Source organism: Gymnoscopelus braueri, assembly GCF_963280865.1.
Source record: "Gymnoscopelus braueri genome assembly, chromosome: 9".
Classification (NCBI taxonomy): Eukaryota; Metazoa; Chordata; class Actinopteri; order Myctophiformes; family Myctophidae; genus Gymnoscopelus; species Gymnoscopelus braueri.
The window spans coordinates 25,564,399-25,583,061 of NC_137610.1; the positions used below are offsets into that span (position 1 = coordinate 25,564,399).

Below are 18,663 nucleotides of genomic sequence, written 5' to 3' on the forward strand. Positions count from 1 at the left end.
TAATGGACTGGCAATAACACACACATTTAATGGGATGCTGTTGCTGCACAGATGTTTTATTGCTGGGTCACCAAGCTACTTCCCAGGCAGTCAAAGTGCTGAGAGCCAAGCAAGATTTCTCTAGTATACCTGGTTTCTGGTACCTTTTTCCCCAACATTTATTATTATATTTAGTATTATTATTAGTATTATTTTTGTTACTCCTAGCTGTATCTTCGTTCTGTAACTATTCTGTTTCATAACTGCTGTACTGCCATGAAGAAATTATCGTTAGAAAATTCATCTTGTCTAACGACTGCTGCCCTTGTCCTTCCCCTCTCGATCTCATCCCCATGTGTTGTGCCTTTATCTCTACATCAGTCTCTTTATTTATTCAGTGTATGCCTGTTCACACTGGATGTGAACCTCCGGGGCCCAATCGTTCAAAATAACAGCCGCAGATAGAGCTTGATTTATTTCCAAAGCACTACATCACAGTACATGTCTCTGTTCCAGTGTAGCATCACGGTGTATTGATTTTTTTATTTTTATGAATCATGCTGTATAATTATAAATATCCAACACCCCCTGGACATTAGTCTCATCTTCGCTCAGTAGATAGATACTGTAGCTATTTGGACGCTGCACAGTGTAAGCCAATGTGCATAACTGCCATTGTCGTTTCTAGTTTCTAAGCGCTTAGTTACTTTCTGTCTGCTACTTCCTGACCTACAGTAGCTGATCTGTATTCTGGCACTGTTTGTATTCACCGTCCAGGTATATGGCTGTCGTCGATGCCTGTTCCCTTCAACCCGACATCGACATTCTTCCGCAAGGAGACCAGACAGAGATAGGAGAGCGGGTTAGTACCACCAGTATCTCCTGTCATTTGTTTAGTTTACGCGGCGACATCCTTACCATGCACGGATTGTAAGTAACCTTGTTTTTTTTTGTTGAGATATTTGAGGTTTCTCTTTGAATTCATGTGGTCCTCTCTAAGCCTCATTCAGCTACGAGTAACACTGTGACTTTGCAGAGTACAATGCCTATACAGGCAAGATACTGGCTGACCTTGTTCAGCCAGTGCACTGGTCATGTTACAGTAACAGTACGTCTCTTAGCGGCTGTGTTATGCAATCGATAGGCTGTAGTCTCCTTTCCTATGTTCCTTAGGGGTGAGTACAGTATGTGTCAGGAACATTCATACCACCTTCCTTCCTCTCTCCTCTTCCTCTCTCCAGGGTATCATTCTCTCAGGTGGACAGAAACAGCGCATCAGTGTGGCCAGGGCCTTGTACCAGCAGACCAATGTGGTCTTTCTGGTAGGTTATTGTGCAGACTAATTTCTTATACGTATGGTATAGTCTCAGTGTGACACTGTGTGAAATCCTGCTGTATTACAGTATGTCACCTCGCTATGCTCTGCCACAAAAGGCAAGGCAAGTTTATTTGTATGGCGCATTTCAATAACTACAAGGCAATTCATAGTGCTTTACACAAAACATGAAGAGCCTTAAGACAAAGTGCAGAAGAAACACATTATTAAAGGACATTTGAATAAAATTACAAGAATAAGCTAAAATGAAAAAATAAGTACAGCACATGAAATTAATAAACGAATAAATACAAAAATACAAACAGGAAAAGGCAGCAGCCAACAGAAAGGTATTTAAAAGAACTGAGAGTTGTAGAAGATCTGCAGTTTTCTGGGAGTTTGTTCCAATTATGTGGTGCATAAAAACTGAATGCTGCTTCTCCACATCTAGTTCCGATTCTGGGTTCAGAAAGCAGACCTGTCCCAGATGGCCTCATGGATCATGATGTATCACAAGATCATTCTTTATTCTTTATTTAGATATGATCAGATATGATTCAGACCGGATCAGATATGTATTTAGGCCCTAAACCAGTGGTTCTCAACCTGTGTGGTACGCGAGGCCCCATCTGGTGGTATGCAGAGGAATCTCCCCAAAAAAGAAAAAAAGTGAACTCTGAGATATAAAATAATATAAAAACATATAATAGCCTGCTATTGAAATACTTCTATGAATTATTTATAACTTTACCATGATATCATGGAAATGGTTTTGCTTTCCTGTAGGCCTATATTAATACGTTGTCAGTGCCGTGTTTATGTTGACTTTGTGTCAGCGATGCGTCCACGATCACAACGACTCACAACAAGCTATAACGGTGGCAAGATACTAATGAACAGCGGAGTAAATCAGCAATAGTATTTGAAAATCAATTATCTGACAGACAGGGAGCCAGTGTAAAGGTCATGCATCTTCTTGGTCTTATAGAGAGGACTTGAGCAGCAGTGTTCTGAATCAACTGCAGCCGTCAGATCGATTGTTTTTTAGGGAGACCTGTAAAGACTGTTACAGCAGTCGAGTCTACCGAAGACAAATCCTGCTGACACATAAGAGCTTTAATACTTCATTTATTCTTAAGGTGATATTAGGCTGAAGTAATACTGAAAAAAGCCAATACCCAAGTTAATCTTTGTTTTCTTTCTCTTAATTTTTGTCCCTCTGCCTTGTTCAGGACGATCCGTTCTCTGCCTTGGACATTCACCTAAGTGACCATTTGATGCAGGATGGCATCAACAAAATGCTGAGAGAGGAGAAGAGGACAGTTGTGCTGGTCACACACAAGCTCCAGTACCTTCCACATGCAGATTGGGTAAGAGCTCATTCATACATCCTTGTACAACCATGTCGCTATTGGATCTCAGATCCACCAGCCATGACGAAGGCAAGGGGGAAATTGTTTTCACCCCCCCCTGATACGTAATATTTTTCACATAATGGTGAATTTATATACATTTTGTGAATATATTTAGCATTTTGTGAATTAATAGTCTCAGATCCACCATCCTGCATCTATCCGCTCATCAGCCTTACCCAAATATGGTTTTCCATACTGACGTCATCAACATGAAATCAGTAATAATATTATGTCAGAGATTCTCCTGCGGAGATATTTTCTGCTTGTCTGCTTTTGTACAAAGGAGGATGCACTTCTTAAGAGGTTGTGTTGTGTTTGTTTGCGTGTGAGATGGTGTACTGTACATGTGTGCCTCTCTCTCTGTGTGTTTTCAGATCATTGCCATGAAAGACGGTTCCATCCAGACTGAAGGGACCCTGAAGGACATTCAGAACTCTGAGCCCGAGCTCTTTGAACAGTGGAAGACCCTCATGCACCGACAGGACAAGGAGTTCGAGAAGGTGACCACAGAGACGGCCGGAAATCTAAACTCAAACACAAACCTTTAATGACTTCGATGACAGCCATTAATGGCCGCTCCTTTTCGTTTGTTCGTTTGGGCTTGTTTGCATTGAGCACCAGCAAACTGTTTCTGACGGGCAGAAACCTTATATCTCCATATTTTATCCGTTTCAACAGTTTTGGACATACATGGTTTCTTCCCCACAGGGATGATACACACACCAGTTAGAATATTGTTTGGAGTATTGCAGTAAAGCCTAGTTCACACCAAAGATTTGCGACAAAACAGTTTTAAGCAAAATCCATACTTCAAGTCGCACAACGCTGATGTGTGCTGAAAATAACCGACCTACAAGCTCACAAAGCGCTGCATCTGTGGCACGTTGTGAGCTCGTATAGCTCTGCTATATTTGGCGCTCGACACCGTCGTCTGACGGAGCATAAACTTAAGCATTTGAAAATTGCAGAGAAAAATCACTGCTGTCTGAATTACTCTTAAACTGTGCGTTTCTTGTTGCAGGAGAAAGTTGAAGAGAGCATGGCGGACCTGGAGAGGAAGAACCTCCGTCGGGCCATGTACTCTAAAGAATCATTCAAGACAGAGGAGGATGAGGAAGGTGAGAGGTCACAAGTCACAACACAGCACCCTTATTACAGCTGAAGTCAGGGAATGCGCGTGCGTGCGTGCGTGCGTGCGTGCGTGCGTGCGTGCGTGCGTGCGTGCGTGCGTGCGTGCGTGCGTGCGTGCGTGCGTGCGTGCGTGCGTGCGTGCGTGCGTGCGTGCGTGCGTGCGTGCGTGCGTGCGTGCGTGCACACGTGGGTATGGCTGTGAGTGTTTGCAGAATGCACACAATCCAATAATCCAGTGTGTGAACCTTTCTCTCTGTCTCTCTGCTGTGAGTGTGTGCTGTGAAGAGGTGCTAAGGTGCGGTGTCTGCATATTGTCTATGTCGGGTGAAAACCTTTTGTCCAAAACAGTTACTTTTCAGGATTCCAATTCGAAAATACCAAAAGCAGCAGATCGACAAGCTCAAAACGCTTCGCTTTGCGCCGTGTTTTGAGCTTGTGGATCTGCTACTTTTGATGCTTTTGTGTGACGCTGTAGTATGATCAAGAAGGGCATTAATTTTTTTTTAAACTCAAAAAGTTTGAATATGGAGATAAGGTTTCTGCCCGACAGCAACGATATCTTTATCTGTGTTCTGTGTTGTCTCCGGTGTGCTGGTGACAACCCTGGGTGGAAAGGTGAGATGGCTCCAGCAGCCTCTGCGGCGTTCATATGGGATCTGGCAGGTGTGGCCCAGAATGCATGGTTTTAACGCTGGCTAGTTTTACTACTGTGGCATCGTGCCGCTGCAACCAACCATGCTATGCCATGCGGGCTCCTCCCACCATATGCTAGCATCACATGCCAGTCCTCTCCATCTGTTGTTAGGCTGCTGTCTCAGTTCATCATTACGCCCTCATTTTCACCCTCCATTTCCACGTAGAATCGGGGCCAATTGGAAACGATAGGCAAATAGATTATATATGCATATTTCATACAAAAAAACATTCATTTCAATTCAAATTTCAATTCAATGCATAAGATTATTATGCCGGTTTAACCACCTTCAACCTGGTGTTCCTATCTTGGGTATGTAATTTAACCCTAACCCAAAATTTAAAACATTTTCAAAAGAAGTATCATTATTATTCTTTTTTGTAAGTACTGTAGCTAAAATACTGTAGCAATACAGTTGGCAATACTCTCTTTAAAAAAAAAGAAGAAGCCATTTCACAAAAGGGGTGGCTGCAGCCAGAGGCTGTAGCTATTTGAGGTTCCTTGGCATGTAAAAGTTTGGAACCATTCAGGTGGTCTGACGACTCGCTGTATACTTGACATTACTTTTCCAAAGCACTCCAAAGTTTGATTGATTTTTGAGGAAGTTGATCTGAAAAATAATAATAATATAATGGTTTGCTCTGGAAAATGGCCAGCATAAATTAATTAATTAAAAAAACTATAGTGATCCATCAGTCAATGGGATAAACAAGCCAGACCGCCGGTGTGTTCCTTTAAGTCATCACTAGCATGAATAGTATTCATTATAGACATGCAAGTCACCACTGTCCCATTTCCTCCTGTCTTCACCCCCCCCCTCCCCCAGACACCCACATGCAGTGACATGTTCTGAAGATTGCTGCATGATGTGCTGTCCTGCAGTATGTCGAAGGAAGGGAAGTCAGCACACTGTGTCTTAGCTCCCAGTAGAAAATCTATTAAGCTTGACAACGGTTCAACCCAAGCGGGTCTTCATCGGGTCTGATGTTGGTTGAAAGGTTGTCAAGTTTAATACATTTTCTACTGGGAGCTATGACACAGTGTGCGGACTTCCCTTCCTTCAACAGTGTACATTTTTATTGGGATGTGCGACTGTGCGTGCTTCCCTTTGGACCGTTTTTTTTTTTTGGAAATGAATGCCCTACCTCATCATACAAGAGTGTCGCGCAAAAGTAGTGAAAATAGCAGATCTATGAGCTTGTAGATCTGCTATTTTCGGAAGTATAAATCAGGCTTTAGCAAGTTCAGTCAGTCTTAATGGCAAGGGAAATGAGACATTTTATCAGACTGCATGCCAATCATAGACTTAATTCACTCCCATGCTGGGAGTGAATTACCAGTGCTCAGCAGGGTTATCTTTGTTATTTAAGATTAACATGTCTACAAAGCTTTTTAACTTGCTTCAGCATCTCCCTGCAGCGAGTATGAAACCCCTGGTTGAGACTAATATTCCTCTGGATGATTGTGTTTTGGACACCCATGGTTTGATATAAAAAATTTAGATGGCTTTTTTGGGGGATCACCAACTCATCACAAACGTACAATGGTGGACAGTAACGAAGTACATTTACTTGAGTATTACATTTTTGAGCATCTAGATTCTGTACTTTACTTGAGTATTTGTAGTTTTTAAGACAAATGTTGTACTTCTGACGGGAAAAAGTACATTTTGAATTAACCACTTAAGTCAAATATAGTGAAAATAGCAGATCTACAAGCTCACAAAATGCTGTGAGCTTGTAGGTCTGCTCTTTTTAGCATTATTGATATTTCTGTCAAAAGAAATGTCAACATTTTAATACAGCAATGCATTGATATTAAATTGATATTTTGTAAATTGTTGCCTACTTTTGAAGCAACTTTCACTTGTAGTTGGGGCTAGTGGGGTGCAAGTGGGGGGCTAGTGGGGTGCTAGTGGGGGGCTAGTGGGGCGGCAGTGGCTCAGGGGTAGAGTAGCCGGGTAGAGCGGGCTCCCCCAGAGTTAGTGTCGAAGTGTCCTTGAGCAAGACGCTGAACCCCTAATTGCTCCCGATGAGCAGGTTGGTGCCTTGTATGGTTTCCTCCACCATCTGTGTATGAATGTGTGTGTGAATGGGTGAATGTAATGCACAATCTATATACAGCGCTTTGGATAAAAGCGCTATATAAATGCACCATTTACTATTTACTAGTTGCGTAATATGTGACCAGGAGTATCTACAGTATACTACTCAAGTACTGGGGTTGAGTACTTTGTCCACCACTGGGGATCACCAACTCCTCACAAAACATTATACATGCATGAAGAAACACTCAGTATGTTCATCCAATGGCAAGCATCTTTAACCAAATATGACTCACTCAGACTCAGGTAGTTTTTTGCTGATAGAACATATCTATGGCCAACGTATGCATGTGAAATCAGTCAGGGTGTAATATCTCTGCTGTCCGGCAGGAACCAGCTAACTCCAAAATGTTTTTCAGAAAATGGAAAAAAAAGTGGAGTTAGGAGGTTTTGTTCATCATTGATAAGAACAGCTGAATGGACCTCCAAGCTCACAATGAGGTTGGAGGTCAAAAGGGGGTGGAGCCTGGAGTCAGCTAACTCCGGTGGACTTCGCTGGTTTAGCAGAAAATTTGAGGATCCAATGGAGTTAGCTGGTTTTGTCAGAAGCGCTTTTTAATGCTTTTCATTGGTTCAGTATTTTTTTTTTTACCAACACACAGATGTAAAGGGTGTTCAATGGCCCTGATTAATGGAAAAAAATGCAAAAGCGTCAAAATGGTCTGCCGGACAGCAACGATATATAAAATAGATGAGCAATGTATTAAATGAGCAAACATCTCCGAAATGCTGGTATGGTCCTTAGTGTTTAATGTTCCTACCATAGAACTGAGGCATTATATCGTCTCTGTCGGGTGGAAACCTCATACAGTATGTCCAAAACTGTTACTTTTCAGGATTCAAATGAAAAAATAGCAGATCTACAAGCTCAAAACGTGCCGCTTTGCGCAGCGCTTCGAGCTTCTAGATCTGCTACTTTTGATGCTTTTGTGTGGCTGTAGTATGATCAAGTAGGGCATTCATTTACGAAAAAAACACAAAAAGTTAGAATATGGAGATAAGAGGTTTCTGCCCGATGGCAACAATATAGTACGTCAAAGATGACTAGAACCTGCTTGATGAAGCAGGTGAAACCGACTCACTCGACCGATGTACTCTACCATGTCATTGCACCCCCTGACAGCTCCATTTTACCATCTCACAACGAAATCCCATATTTATCCAAAAAGCTAAACCAAAGTCTGCAGCAGTACCTTTCGTTAAATCTGCCGCTGTTCCTCTTCCCAGAGGAGTCAGTGACGGAGAGCGACGACGACGATTGGATGTCACAGGCCATGCGGCAGCGCGCCACCATCCCCTGGTCGTCCTGCGGCACCTACCTGTCCTCCGCCGGCGTCCTGGTGCTCACCGCGCTCCTCCTGTCGCAGCTCTTCAAACATTCCCTCATGGTGGCCATCGACTACTGGCTGGCCTACTGGACGTCACATGTCATCACTGCCAAGATGACCAACGCCACGGCGCGGAACTGTACTGTCGGTCAGGTGGGTTAGTGGGATTTTTTCTTTTTACCACTTAAACCCTATATGGTTGACCGGAGGAGTCCCTCAGGGCTCTATACTATTATCTTTTCTGTTTTCTGTTATTATGGCGAAAGCTTTCGCTGAAAATAGCCGATCGACAAGCTCACAACACGTCGACGCGCTGCACAATATGAATGCTGGGGTTTAAGTGGTTAACTCAACCCATCATCCAGCAAACCCATACTGCAATAAAAGTAAATTAAAAAAATATGTATTTGAACACTCAAAATATATTTCCCCACTTATATCACAGTCACTTAGCAGGAATATAAAAGACATAATATAACGTATGTACTGTATAAAGACACCATGTGGTTTTGTTCAGATGCTGTATGTCGTTAACATTGCAGCTGCTGTTGTGAGTTGTAGCAAGATGTACCCTTTGAAGGCATCTGTTCCTCACATCTGTTATAATGCATGCCCAAAGTGATGTTAGGAATGTCCATTTCAGAGTGATGGGCTTCTTTAATGGTTCTTTTAAGTCTTTATGTAGAAGAGTTGACCCAGAAGCTGCTTCACTAACGTCCAGATGGGGCACTGAGATGCCCCTGAGCACCTGCATTAGATGTCTCTTCATGCTTCATCTGCAGTGTCTCTGCAGAGATGCAGGGATGTGCATAATGTGTGTCAAAAATGGAAAAGCTATTTCTGTGGAGTCTGGAATCTTGTGAATGGGTGTGAAGGGAAAGTGCCTACAGCACATGTGGTTCACTATGCTATAAAATACTGTTAAACAACAATAAAAAGCTAATGCTTCCTGAGAGGCGTATTGCTGACATTAAAATTACTGTAGATTTTAGAAGTAAGTCCCACAAACCGTGGGTGTGTTTATTTATTTTTGCACTGATGTGTCAAGCAGGTCTAGTAGCAACCCATTATCAATTATACTCCATGTATAACAATAGTATTATATATTAGTCTTTAGCTCATCTTCATGAGAGCACTTTCCATTTTACAATTTAGGCATTACCCGTTTCCTGTTCCGTTTCATTTTCCCATGGCTTCGTTTGATTGATCACATAAAGCTATGAGAAACTGAACCGGGTACAGTATGCCACCTTCTGGAAACCCGGGATTACAGTTATGCACTGTAGCCTCAAAATTATTTAAAACATTTCAAACAATTTCCACATTTTTCAAAAAAGCAAGGATAGAGTGGTTAAAATGATTGTGATGCTGTTTTAACACATTTAGCTGGGGACCCCCTGGAACCCCCCCAAGGACCCCTGGGGGTCCCCGGACCCCACTTTGAGAACTTTGCTATAAAGTAACCAGGATAGGTAAACATTAAACCTAGCATCTGTCTAAGTCTGTCTAAACACCATGCTATCTAAAAAAAGAAAAATACACATACACAGGATTTTCTTTTACACACGTGCACAAACATGCAGATACAGTACAGACGTGGTATCTAAGCACCACAAGGGTCGGTTCGTTCACACATTAGGGCCACAGCAGCTGTTGGCAGGCTATCAGGTTGCAGCGTGAGTAAAGCTGTCGTATTATTAATAGTCGTCTTTGGTGGTATGCGTGCATGTGCATGCGTGCTCTGAACTAAATTTGGTCACAAAGTATAGTCATATGGAGGCTATAGGCCAACTAGGGTTGAGGACACTGAATTCTCTAGTGACGTCTAATGTGTACACCATAATTATATATATTTTACACCACTTTCTCCTTCTTTTTCTCTCTCTCTCTCACACACACACACACACACACACACACACACACACACACACACACACACACACACACACACACACACACACACACACACACACACACACACACACACACACACACACACACACACACACACACACACACACACACACACACACTGTACCTCTCTAGATAAAGTGTTACTTGTTGCCAGTGTCTCTTTGTCCAGCATATCTAATCACCTCCATTGTAGACACACAGCATGTGAGTCCACTCAAAGCTCTGTCGCTCTATCAAAAACACAACCCTCGGCACACAACCACCACTTAACAGAGATGGTACACAGTGAAACCCTCACTGTTCGCTTGATGCTGACAGTGTACACAACTAGATTAGGCAGGGGGCCACAATTGGAAAATTACTTGAATTACACTTTCTGGTTGGTTAAGTCTGAGACCAACCTCTTAACCAACCAGACACACACACACACACACACACACACACACACACACACACACACACACACACACACACACACACACACACACACACACACACACACACACACACACACACACACACACACACACACACACACACACACACACACACACACACAGTGCTGGCCCTACAGCGTAAAACACCTTTGTTTCCTTCACAGGTGTGTGATTTCAACCATTCGTTCTACCTCTCAGTGTTCAGTGTGCTGTGTTGTCTGGGCATCATTCTGTGTCTGGCCACCTCCGTGGCTGTGGAGTGGACGGGCCTCAATGTGGCCAAGCAGCTGCACCACAAACTGCTCAACAAGATCATACTGGCACCCATGAGGTACGTACAAATGTGACAAAAGGGACCCATTGGTCACACTTGTACTGTGTTACAAATAGATATATGAACACCTGTTAAAAAAACTATCATCAGAAGGATTGGGATAAAACACAGTAAACACTTTTTACTCACCCCATTACCCAGAAAGCCATCTGCCTCAGATGATGACCAACACACACACACACACACACACACACACACACACACACACACACACACACACACACACACACACACACACACACACACACACACACTCACACTCACACTCACACTCACACTCACACTCACAAACACACACACACACACACACTCCCTCACTCACTCACTCACTCACTCACTCACTCACTCACTCACTCACTCACTCACTCACTCACTCACTCACTCACTCACTCACTCACTCATAATCATTAAAAATGTTGCTTCATATATTTTATCCTAGACAAAAAAACATGCAATGAGACCTAAAAAAGAATTAACTGTCCAGAGAAAATATTTAACGTTGGCTTTGACCATGAAAGTGCAATTTCCAAATTCTTGACATTACAACGCACTGTTCTGTATCTTTGGTAATGAAATGGCTGATCTCTGTGCTGTATTTGCGGCGGTCCCTGCAGGCTGTTTGAGACCACTCCTCTGGGCAGCATCCTCAACCGGTTCTCCACAGACACCAACACCATCGACCAGCACATCCCGGCCACGCTGGAGTGTCTGATGCGCTCCACCCTGCTGTGTGTGTCCGCCCTGGGGGTCATCTGCTACGTCACCCCCGTCTTCCTCATCGCCCTGCTGCCCCTGGCCGTCGCATGCTACTTCATTCAGAAGTACTTCCGCCTCGCCTCCAGGTCAGTCTGACACCAATCTGGGAACCCATTCGGTAAATAAAACACTTTGTTTTTGCCTGTGGGGGCAGCCGGGGCACCACCTCCTTTTTTATGTAGAAACAGGAACTCGGTGTGGCTCCTCCCCTTTCTTTGTCCACTTCCTCCCGGGTGCTTCTGTGTTCATTCCTACTAACAACAACACTACATGGTTACGGCAGTGGTGCTGAGACTGAGAGATTAGTCTGACACCATGATGGATGGATGGATGGATGGATAGATGTAGAGGTGCAACAGTTAAAGGGGTAATGTCACTTTAAAACAGTTCTGGGGGTATTTTAACGTCTACTCTGGCTTTTGTGGACACCCCAGACAGTTTTTAAGTTGCTTGATTCAATATTTCGATATTTGATAATATTCATTTTATCATACACACCCCCTTCCTATATAAATCCTTTGTAACTTCAAACTCCATTTTAGCCATGTTAGATTCACTGAAAAGACACGTCCTTGGTTCTGGTGGCTGACATTGTCAGTGATATTGTGTTGTTTTATAATTAATTGAAATAATAATGATAATAATTTTAAAAAAAGAAAGAAAAACGCAGTCCCCTCGTGCATTAGCACAATAGCAGTCACCAGAACCAGGGACATGTGTTTTCAGTGAAAACAATGGAATTTGAAGTTATAATGGGTTTATATAGGAAGGGGGAAGTCTGATCAAATGAATATCTAAATATTGAATCAAGCAACTTAAAAACAGTCTGACTGTCTGAGGTGCACACAGAAATGCCAGAGCAGATGTTAAAATGACTCAGAACTGTTTTAAAGTGAAAGATATATTTTTTTTTAAATCGATTTTAATGAAATAATTGATGTTAGGTATTTGTCGTATGGGGAAATTTAAAGGGATTAAAAGTTATAAAGAAAAAAGTTAAAGTTATTAGAAAATATCCCCCCTCCGCTTTTTTCCCCTTTTTTTTACTAATCGTCTATGTCAGGTGGAAACCTCATATGTCCAAAACTGTTACCTTTCAGGATTCAAATTCAAAAATAGCAAAAGTAGCAGATCTACAAGTTTGTGGATCTGCTACTTTTGATACTTTTGTGTGACGCTGCTGTAGTATGATCAAGTAGGGCATTAATTTACGAAAAGTTAGAATAAGAGGAGATAAGAGGTCTTCTGCCCGACAGCAACGAAATCAAACCCTGTGTTTGTTCCCTGGATCAGGGACCTGCAGCAGCTGGAGGACAGCACCCAGCTCCCTCTGTTGTCCCACTTCTCTGAGACAGTGGAGGGGCTCACTACCATCAGGGCCTTCAGGTGAGCACCTTCTCACTCTGACACCCCAAATGGTTCACTAGACCAGTCCAGCGGTTCTCAAACTTTTTCATGTCAAGGACCCCCAAAATGATATGTATTTGGCCGCGGACCCCCATCTCAAAATATTTCGTTTCAGGGACCCCCAGAAGCAAAGATTTGAGTTACAAATGTTCGCTTTTAAAAACGATATACATTCAAAGGTTTGCCACAAATGTTCATGATTTTTCAAAAATAGCAGATCTACAAGCTCACTCGGTGCCGTGCTATGAGCTTGTATATCGGCTATTTTTGAATAGCCAAAGTATAAAAGGTTAAAGTGGTTAAAATTATTGTGATGCTATATTAACTAATTTTACTGGGGACCTCCTGGAACTCCCCCAAGGACCCCTGGGGGTCCCCGGACCCCACTTTGAGAACCAATGCACTAGACAATGCTTTAATAAAATACTTTGAAATGTCTAAAAAAAAACATTTTGATCCTAGGGAAGGACCCATGTCAGGAAACTGGGTCACAAAATGGGCCACAAGTCTGTGTCTAGAAGTTACTGACATAATTGGAACTAGAAGAACAGTACAGTAGTTCCGATTCAGCTTTACTGAACCTAAGATATATTCAGCCTCTTTTGTGTGATTCTTTGTCTTTGTCTGCAGATACGAGCCCAGGTTCAGGAAGAGGTTACTGGAGTACACTGACGCCAACAACATCGCCTCGCTGTTCCTCACGGCAGCCAATCGCTGGCTGGAAGTTCGCATGGTAATGGCCTCGCTTCTGTTAAAGGAAGAGTAGACAACAAAGTTTATAACACCTCTATAAGGCAGAAAGGGCAGCAATCATGTAGTCTGCAACATTGTAATGTGATGGCTGCCTTACAAGAATATATGTAGGATAAAAAATACCTTACCCAACTAAAAAACACATGGCCAAAAGCATCAGCTTATGGCATACATGATAATGATGTGATGCAAGAGTGTGGACTTGCGGCCTGGACCGCTGGCATAGCGTAGCGTAGGCTCAGTGTAGCCTGAGCGCGTCGCGGGTTCGAGTTCCGAGCCTTTGCTGCATGTCACTCCCCATTTCCTGTCAGTCTACTGTCTTGTCAATAAAGGCATAAAAGCCCAAAAATAAATCTTTTTTTTTACCTTGCCGTCTGTGAGCCGTGGGAGGCCCCTGTACAGGTCCACGTTTCTGAAGTGGTCCGCCCATGTGACATCATGTGCCATTCGTAGCATTCTTGTGTAGAGCCATCAAGGGCCTTTTCCTGCTGTACTGTGAATGTCCATGTCTCGGCCCCGCACAGCAGTATACTGACTCCTCTGTAGCCACGAATAGCTGCCACTTGAGGTCATCTCCCATGTCAGATTTCCACACTCTCCTCATCAAGGCATTCCAGGTTATTTCATACAGAGGCAAATAAGTCATAGAGAGGGAAGGAAACCATTAATCTATCAATTGACTGTCCGAGAAAATGTAATCAAATTATTATTTCACAATCATAAATTTTTTTGGGGGCTAAAGCAATAATTCTTTAAAAGTGTATGTATTATTTCTGTATAAACTTTAACCTGTGGTGTTTCAAGGTGCTTTTCCTTTTCCAGCAACTACTCTCTCTGTGGGCATTCTGAGAATTACATCATTCTTTTCATGGCATTCGAGAGCTGTGTTAGCCTGGCTCCACCCCCTGAATCCTTTGCCTAGCATTCAGGGTCTGGTGACGCTTTCGAAGGCGGGTGTTTCTCGGTTGAAAATCTGTACGACGAATCGGGATCGGGACAATCCAGTATGAACCAATCGCGTTGGTTCATAGTGGAGTCCCACTTTGGCCACGCCCCCATCTCCGCTGCATTGAGAGGGCTTTCAGACTGAATAATGGAGTGAAACGAAATGAAAATTCAGGCTGAGTGTCAGGCTAGAGCTGTGTAGTAGTAACCATCCTTGTTAGTGTATGGACAATATTCTGTATTGTATAGGCCATACTATATGTGCTGCTTGCATCTTACATATTTCACTCCTCCCGCATTATGCTCACTACACCGCAAATTCTGGAGCGTTCATTTAACTCTTACGGGTACATTTTTACACCCTTAGACTTAAACTAACTCCCGGGATATTGTTTTGTCTGAAGACGTCCTTGAGATATATTTGAATTCATCTCCATAGCTGGATTTTTTTAAATGATATTGTCTCATATTGTTTACAGTAATATTAATGTAGTATTTGTAGTTATTTGAATTATAAATGATTGCATATCATTATCAAGACACATTTGTCTCTCTTACTCCTCTCAATGCTCATGTGCTCCTCTCTTTCTCTCTCTCCCCCTAGGAGTACATAGGAGCGTGTGTGGTTTTAGTAGCAGCGGTCGCCTCCATCACCAACGCCCTGACCAACCACCTGTCCACTGGCCTGGTGGGGCTGGGCCTGACTTATGCACTCATGGTAAGAGACCTATTTGTCGCTATAACTCGGGCATCACACCTTTTAATTTAATTTAATAAAGTGGCCCATTTGAGGACGCATTGCCGTTGTCTCTGCATGCCCCTGGGGTCCTATAATGACATCTACCCAGCCTGCCTTTCAAAGCCCACCAAGTTAACGCGCCCTCTGTGAATCAGGTTTCCAACTACATGAACTGGATGGTGCGGAATCTGGCAGACATGGAGGTGCAGCTCGGTTCGGTCCAGAGGATCAACGGCCTGCTTAAGACCGAAGCAGAGAACTACGAGGGGTTGCTCAGTGAGTACTGCCATCGTGTACGGTTTCACCTTATATTAAACCATCTTTCACATTGGTGGCAGCTGCACGATTAAATTGCCCCGAGTAACCATCTGAGGTCAACGGAGCAATTTCCTGCCCTCTAATGGTTAAGTTCAATCTGTGTGAGAGTTAATCTAAATATATCATTTGACAGCTGAACTGGAAAGTCCTTCTGCTGACCAGCAGAGCCATTTCGTGTTTTAGTTTTTTTGTCTCATGTGAGCTGATTTTCAGCTAGCATAGTCTTTTATGTCCCCTCGAATGTCTGTTCAAAGTGAACATTCTAAATGTGGTACCATTAATCATGTCATGAATTAATCGAGAGCTCTTGTCAGCTCTTAATGACCAATCTAACCTGGAACAAGCTGTAATTCTCAGAGACCACAACAACACGATGCAGAGAAATGTCTACGTATATATTACAGAAGACACAACATCTTATCTCTGAGGTTATGTGGATGATACAGTTAACCAAGCTTTGATTGCTCAATGTTTCAAAACACAAGATGCTGTCCTCGACAAACCTTTTGGAATGAAAGAAATGTATACTCATTAGGCTGCTCATGAGTACAGAGCAGAAATGATAAATGAGCCATATAAACAGACTTCTGCCGACACGCTCCTAATTGGATAATTAAGAATCCTTATATAGCATGACCTCATCAGATTTCAGCTGTTGAGTTTTCTTTCCTGTCTGTCTGTCTCTCTGTCTGTCTGTCCAGCTGCGTCTCAGGTCCCTGATGGCTGGCCCCAGCAGGGAGAAATCCAGATCCAGAACCTGAGTGTCCGTTACGACACCACACTGAAACCTGTCCTCAAGAATGTCAATGCACACATCAGCCCGGGGCAGAAGGTACAGTACTGTAGCGAAATGCACATTGTTGCTGTCGTGCAGAAACCTCCTATCTCTGTGTTTTAACTTTTTGTGTTTTTTCGTACATTAGTGCTCTACTTGATCACACACAAGCAGCAAAAGTAGCAGATCTACAAGCTCGAAACATGGCACAAAGTGACTCGTTTTGAGCTTGTAGATCTGCTACTTTTGCTATTATAATAATATTATAATTGGAATCCTGAAAAGTAACAGTTTTGGACATATGAGGTTTCCACCCGACAGAGATGACATACTGTACATACTCATATGACAAGGGGAAGTGCTGTAGGAGTTTATGCAGCTGCAGGAGGGTTCGTTTTTGTTTAAAATTCTCCTTCTAATAAATCAAATTCTAAAGAATGATAAATGGGGTACATTTGGGGCATACTTTGATTGATGTATCTATCAAATCTGCATTCCTGAAAAACCAGGCGCTGATTGATTTTACCTGAACCAAAGTTAGCAAACAGCTCTACAGATAAGGGGGGCAGATGTCAGTGCTTTGTGAAGGGATCTAACATTACGAAAGGTTTAGGGTTGCCTCTTGTGAGGCCCAAACCCCTGAGTTGTTTCCTGCAGAAATACTGGACTCTATTAGATCAATGCAAAATGGTAAAAGTTCTGGTCTGGATGGTTTCTGTAAAGAGTTTACAGGAAATGTGAAAGTCGGATATCTCTGTTCCTACTCAGGATGCTCTCTCACTCAATTGCATCAACGGAACAGCCAGACATTAAACTGATCCCTCTTCGTGCAGAGCAATCTCCATGTTTAAAGTTGATTTCAAGATCTTTACCAAAATACAAAAAATAAATTCATGCATTCAAAATAAAATAATAGTTGAGTCACAAAGTGCTTTACAGGTATAACATTGTATATTGTTTATAGTATTATTCTATATGATAGAATATTTTTGGCTGAGACTGTGTTTGTACCCAGGTGGGAATCTGTGGCAGAACAGGCAGTGGCAAATCCTCTTTCTCCCTGGCATTTTTCCGCATGGTGGACATGTTTGAAGGTAAATAGTCAGGGTTGTTATTTTTAAGCTGTTTAAAGCTGCAGTCCGTAACTTTTATGTCTTACTCCGGATACAAACCTGGGTCTTCTCCTGTGTGAGAGACCAAACAACTAGTACAGTAGGTGTCCTACCCGATAGCAGGGTCTAGATTTCACAATGAAAAAGTATAGTATAGTGACCTCCTATCACTGCAGATGTTGTATTGTACTGACATAATATTCTATCATACCAGCTCAGTGGCCTTGTGGTTAGAGTGTCCACCCTGAGATTGGGAGGTCGGGGTTCAATCCTCCAGCTGGGTCATACCAAAGACTATAAAATGGTACCCAGTGCCTCTCTGCTTGGCACTCAGCATTAACTCATTCACTGCCACAATTATTGCTGGCCGCGTTTGCCCACTGCCAGAGATTTTTCATTGAAAAAGAAAAAGTACTCAGGAGCCAAGATACAGAATTTTTAAGTTTTAAGTTAACAAGGAAGTGGATGGGAGTCTAGATCTTCAAAAAATCATATCTCCTTGGTCTTTGGGTCTTTTTTTTCTTTTTTTTTTAATTAAAATTACGTTTTTTACGTCAGTGGCAGGATTGGTAAACGGGAATAATTACGTCAATTACGTCAGTGGCAGTGAATGAGTTAAGGGTTGGTAAGTCCCTGTGCGTGACATAGTAGCATCTTGTCCAGGGGGTGTACTTGTACATCATGGCTGGGGGATGTACATCAAGCCACCTCACGCTACAGAAACAGGAGATAGGCTCCTGCCCCTATGGGCCATATGGTTGGGAACAGTTGGATACATGATACAGATTGCGGTTTAAATACAAATTTATTCATTCATATAAGTTCCGGATTGCAGCTTTTATAACAAACACTAGTTTAAAGTTTCTGAATACATATTTTACATATTTTATAATATAGCACAAAAGTTGTTTTATTCAGTTCTATATGATGAACTGTTGGAACGTTTCTTGTGACCAGGGAGGATCGTTATTGATGACATAGACATCGCTCAGCTGCCTCTGCAGACCCTCCGCTCTCGGTTCTCCATCATCCTCCAGGACCCCATCCTGTTCAGTGGAAGCATCCGGTAAGATGCCACCCTGCCAGTACTGCTGGCCTCACTGTTCATTACAAATTATAGGACCACTTCAACCTATCTTCATATAATTGGTCCACACCAATGCTCATTATATGGTACCATATTATCTACTTGGTCTGTCTCAGAGGA

General features: G+C 42.7%; 1 protein-coding gene across 2 annotated transcripts in view; it reads left to right on the forward strand.

The window, feature by feature from the left end:
• The window catches only part of abcc8 (ATP-binding cassette, sub-family C (CFTR/MRP), member 8), a gene marked incomplete at its 5' end in the record, with an annotated part of 85,777 nt that overhangs the window by 57,389 nt on the left and 9,725 nt on the right, over nucleotides 1-18,663 (forward strand). The window contains 15 exons of one of the 2 annotated variants that reach the window (XM_080437048.1): nucleotides 757-841; nucleotides 1,221-1,301; nucleotides 2,527-2,664; nucleotides 3,084-3,209; nucleotides 3,731-3,841; nucleotides 7,829-8,119; nucleotides 10,482-10,648; nucleotides 11,266-11,493; nucleotides 12,701-12,793; nucleotides 13,445-13,547; nucleotides 15,117-15,230; nucleotides 15,407-15,527; nucleotides 16,271-16,401; nucleotides 17,360-17,438; nucleotides 18,414-18,522. In XM_080437048.1, coding sequence (XP_080293174.1) covers nucleotides 757-841; nucleotides 1,221-1,301; nucleotides 2,527-2,664; nucleotides 3,084-3,209; nucleotides 3,731-3,841; nucleotides 7,829-8,119; nucleotides 10,482-10,648; nucleotides 11,266-11,493; nucleotides 12,701-12,793; nucleotides 13,445-13,547; nucleotides 15,117-15,230; nucleotides 15,407-15,527; nucleotides 16,271-16,401; nucleotides 17,360-17,438; nucleotides 18,414-18,522 — 1,977 coding nt within the window. The remainder of the gene's footprint in view (nucleotides 1-756; nucleotides 842-1,220; nucleotides 1,302-2,526; nucleotides 2,665-3,083; nucleotides 3,210-3,730; nucleotides 3,842-7,828; nucleotides 8,120-10,481; nucleotides 10,649-11,265; nucleotides 11,494-12,700; nucleotides 12,794-13,444; nucleotides 13,548-15,116; nucleotides 15,231-15,406; nucleotides 15,528-16,270; nucleotides 16,402-17,359; nucleotides 17,439-18,413; nucleotides 18,523-18,663) is intronic. The other variant, XM_080437049.1, reaches the window with a different exon arrangement.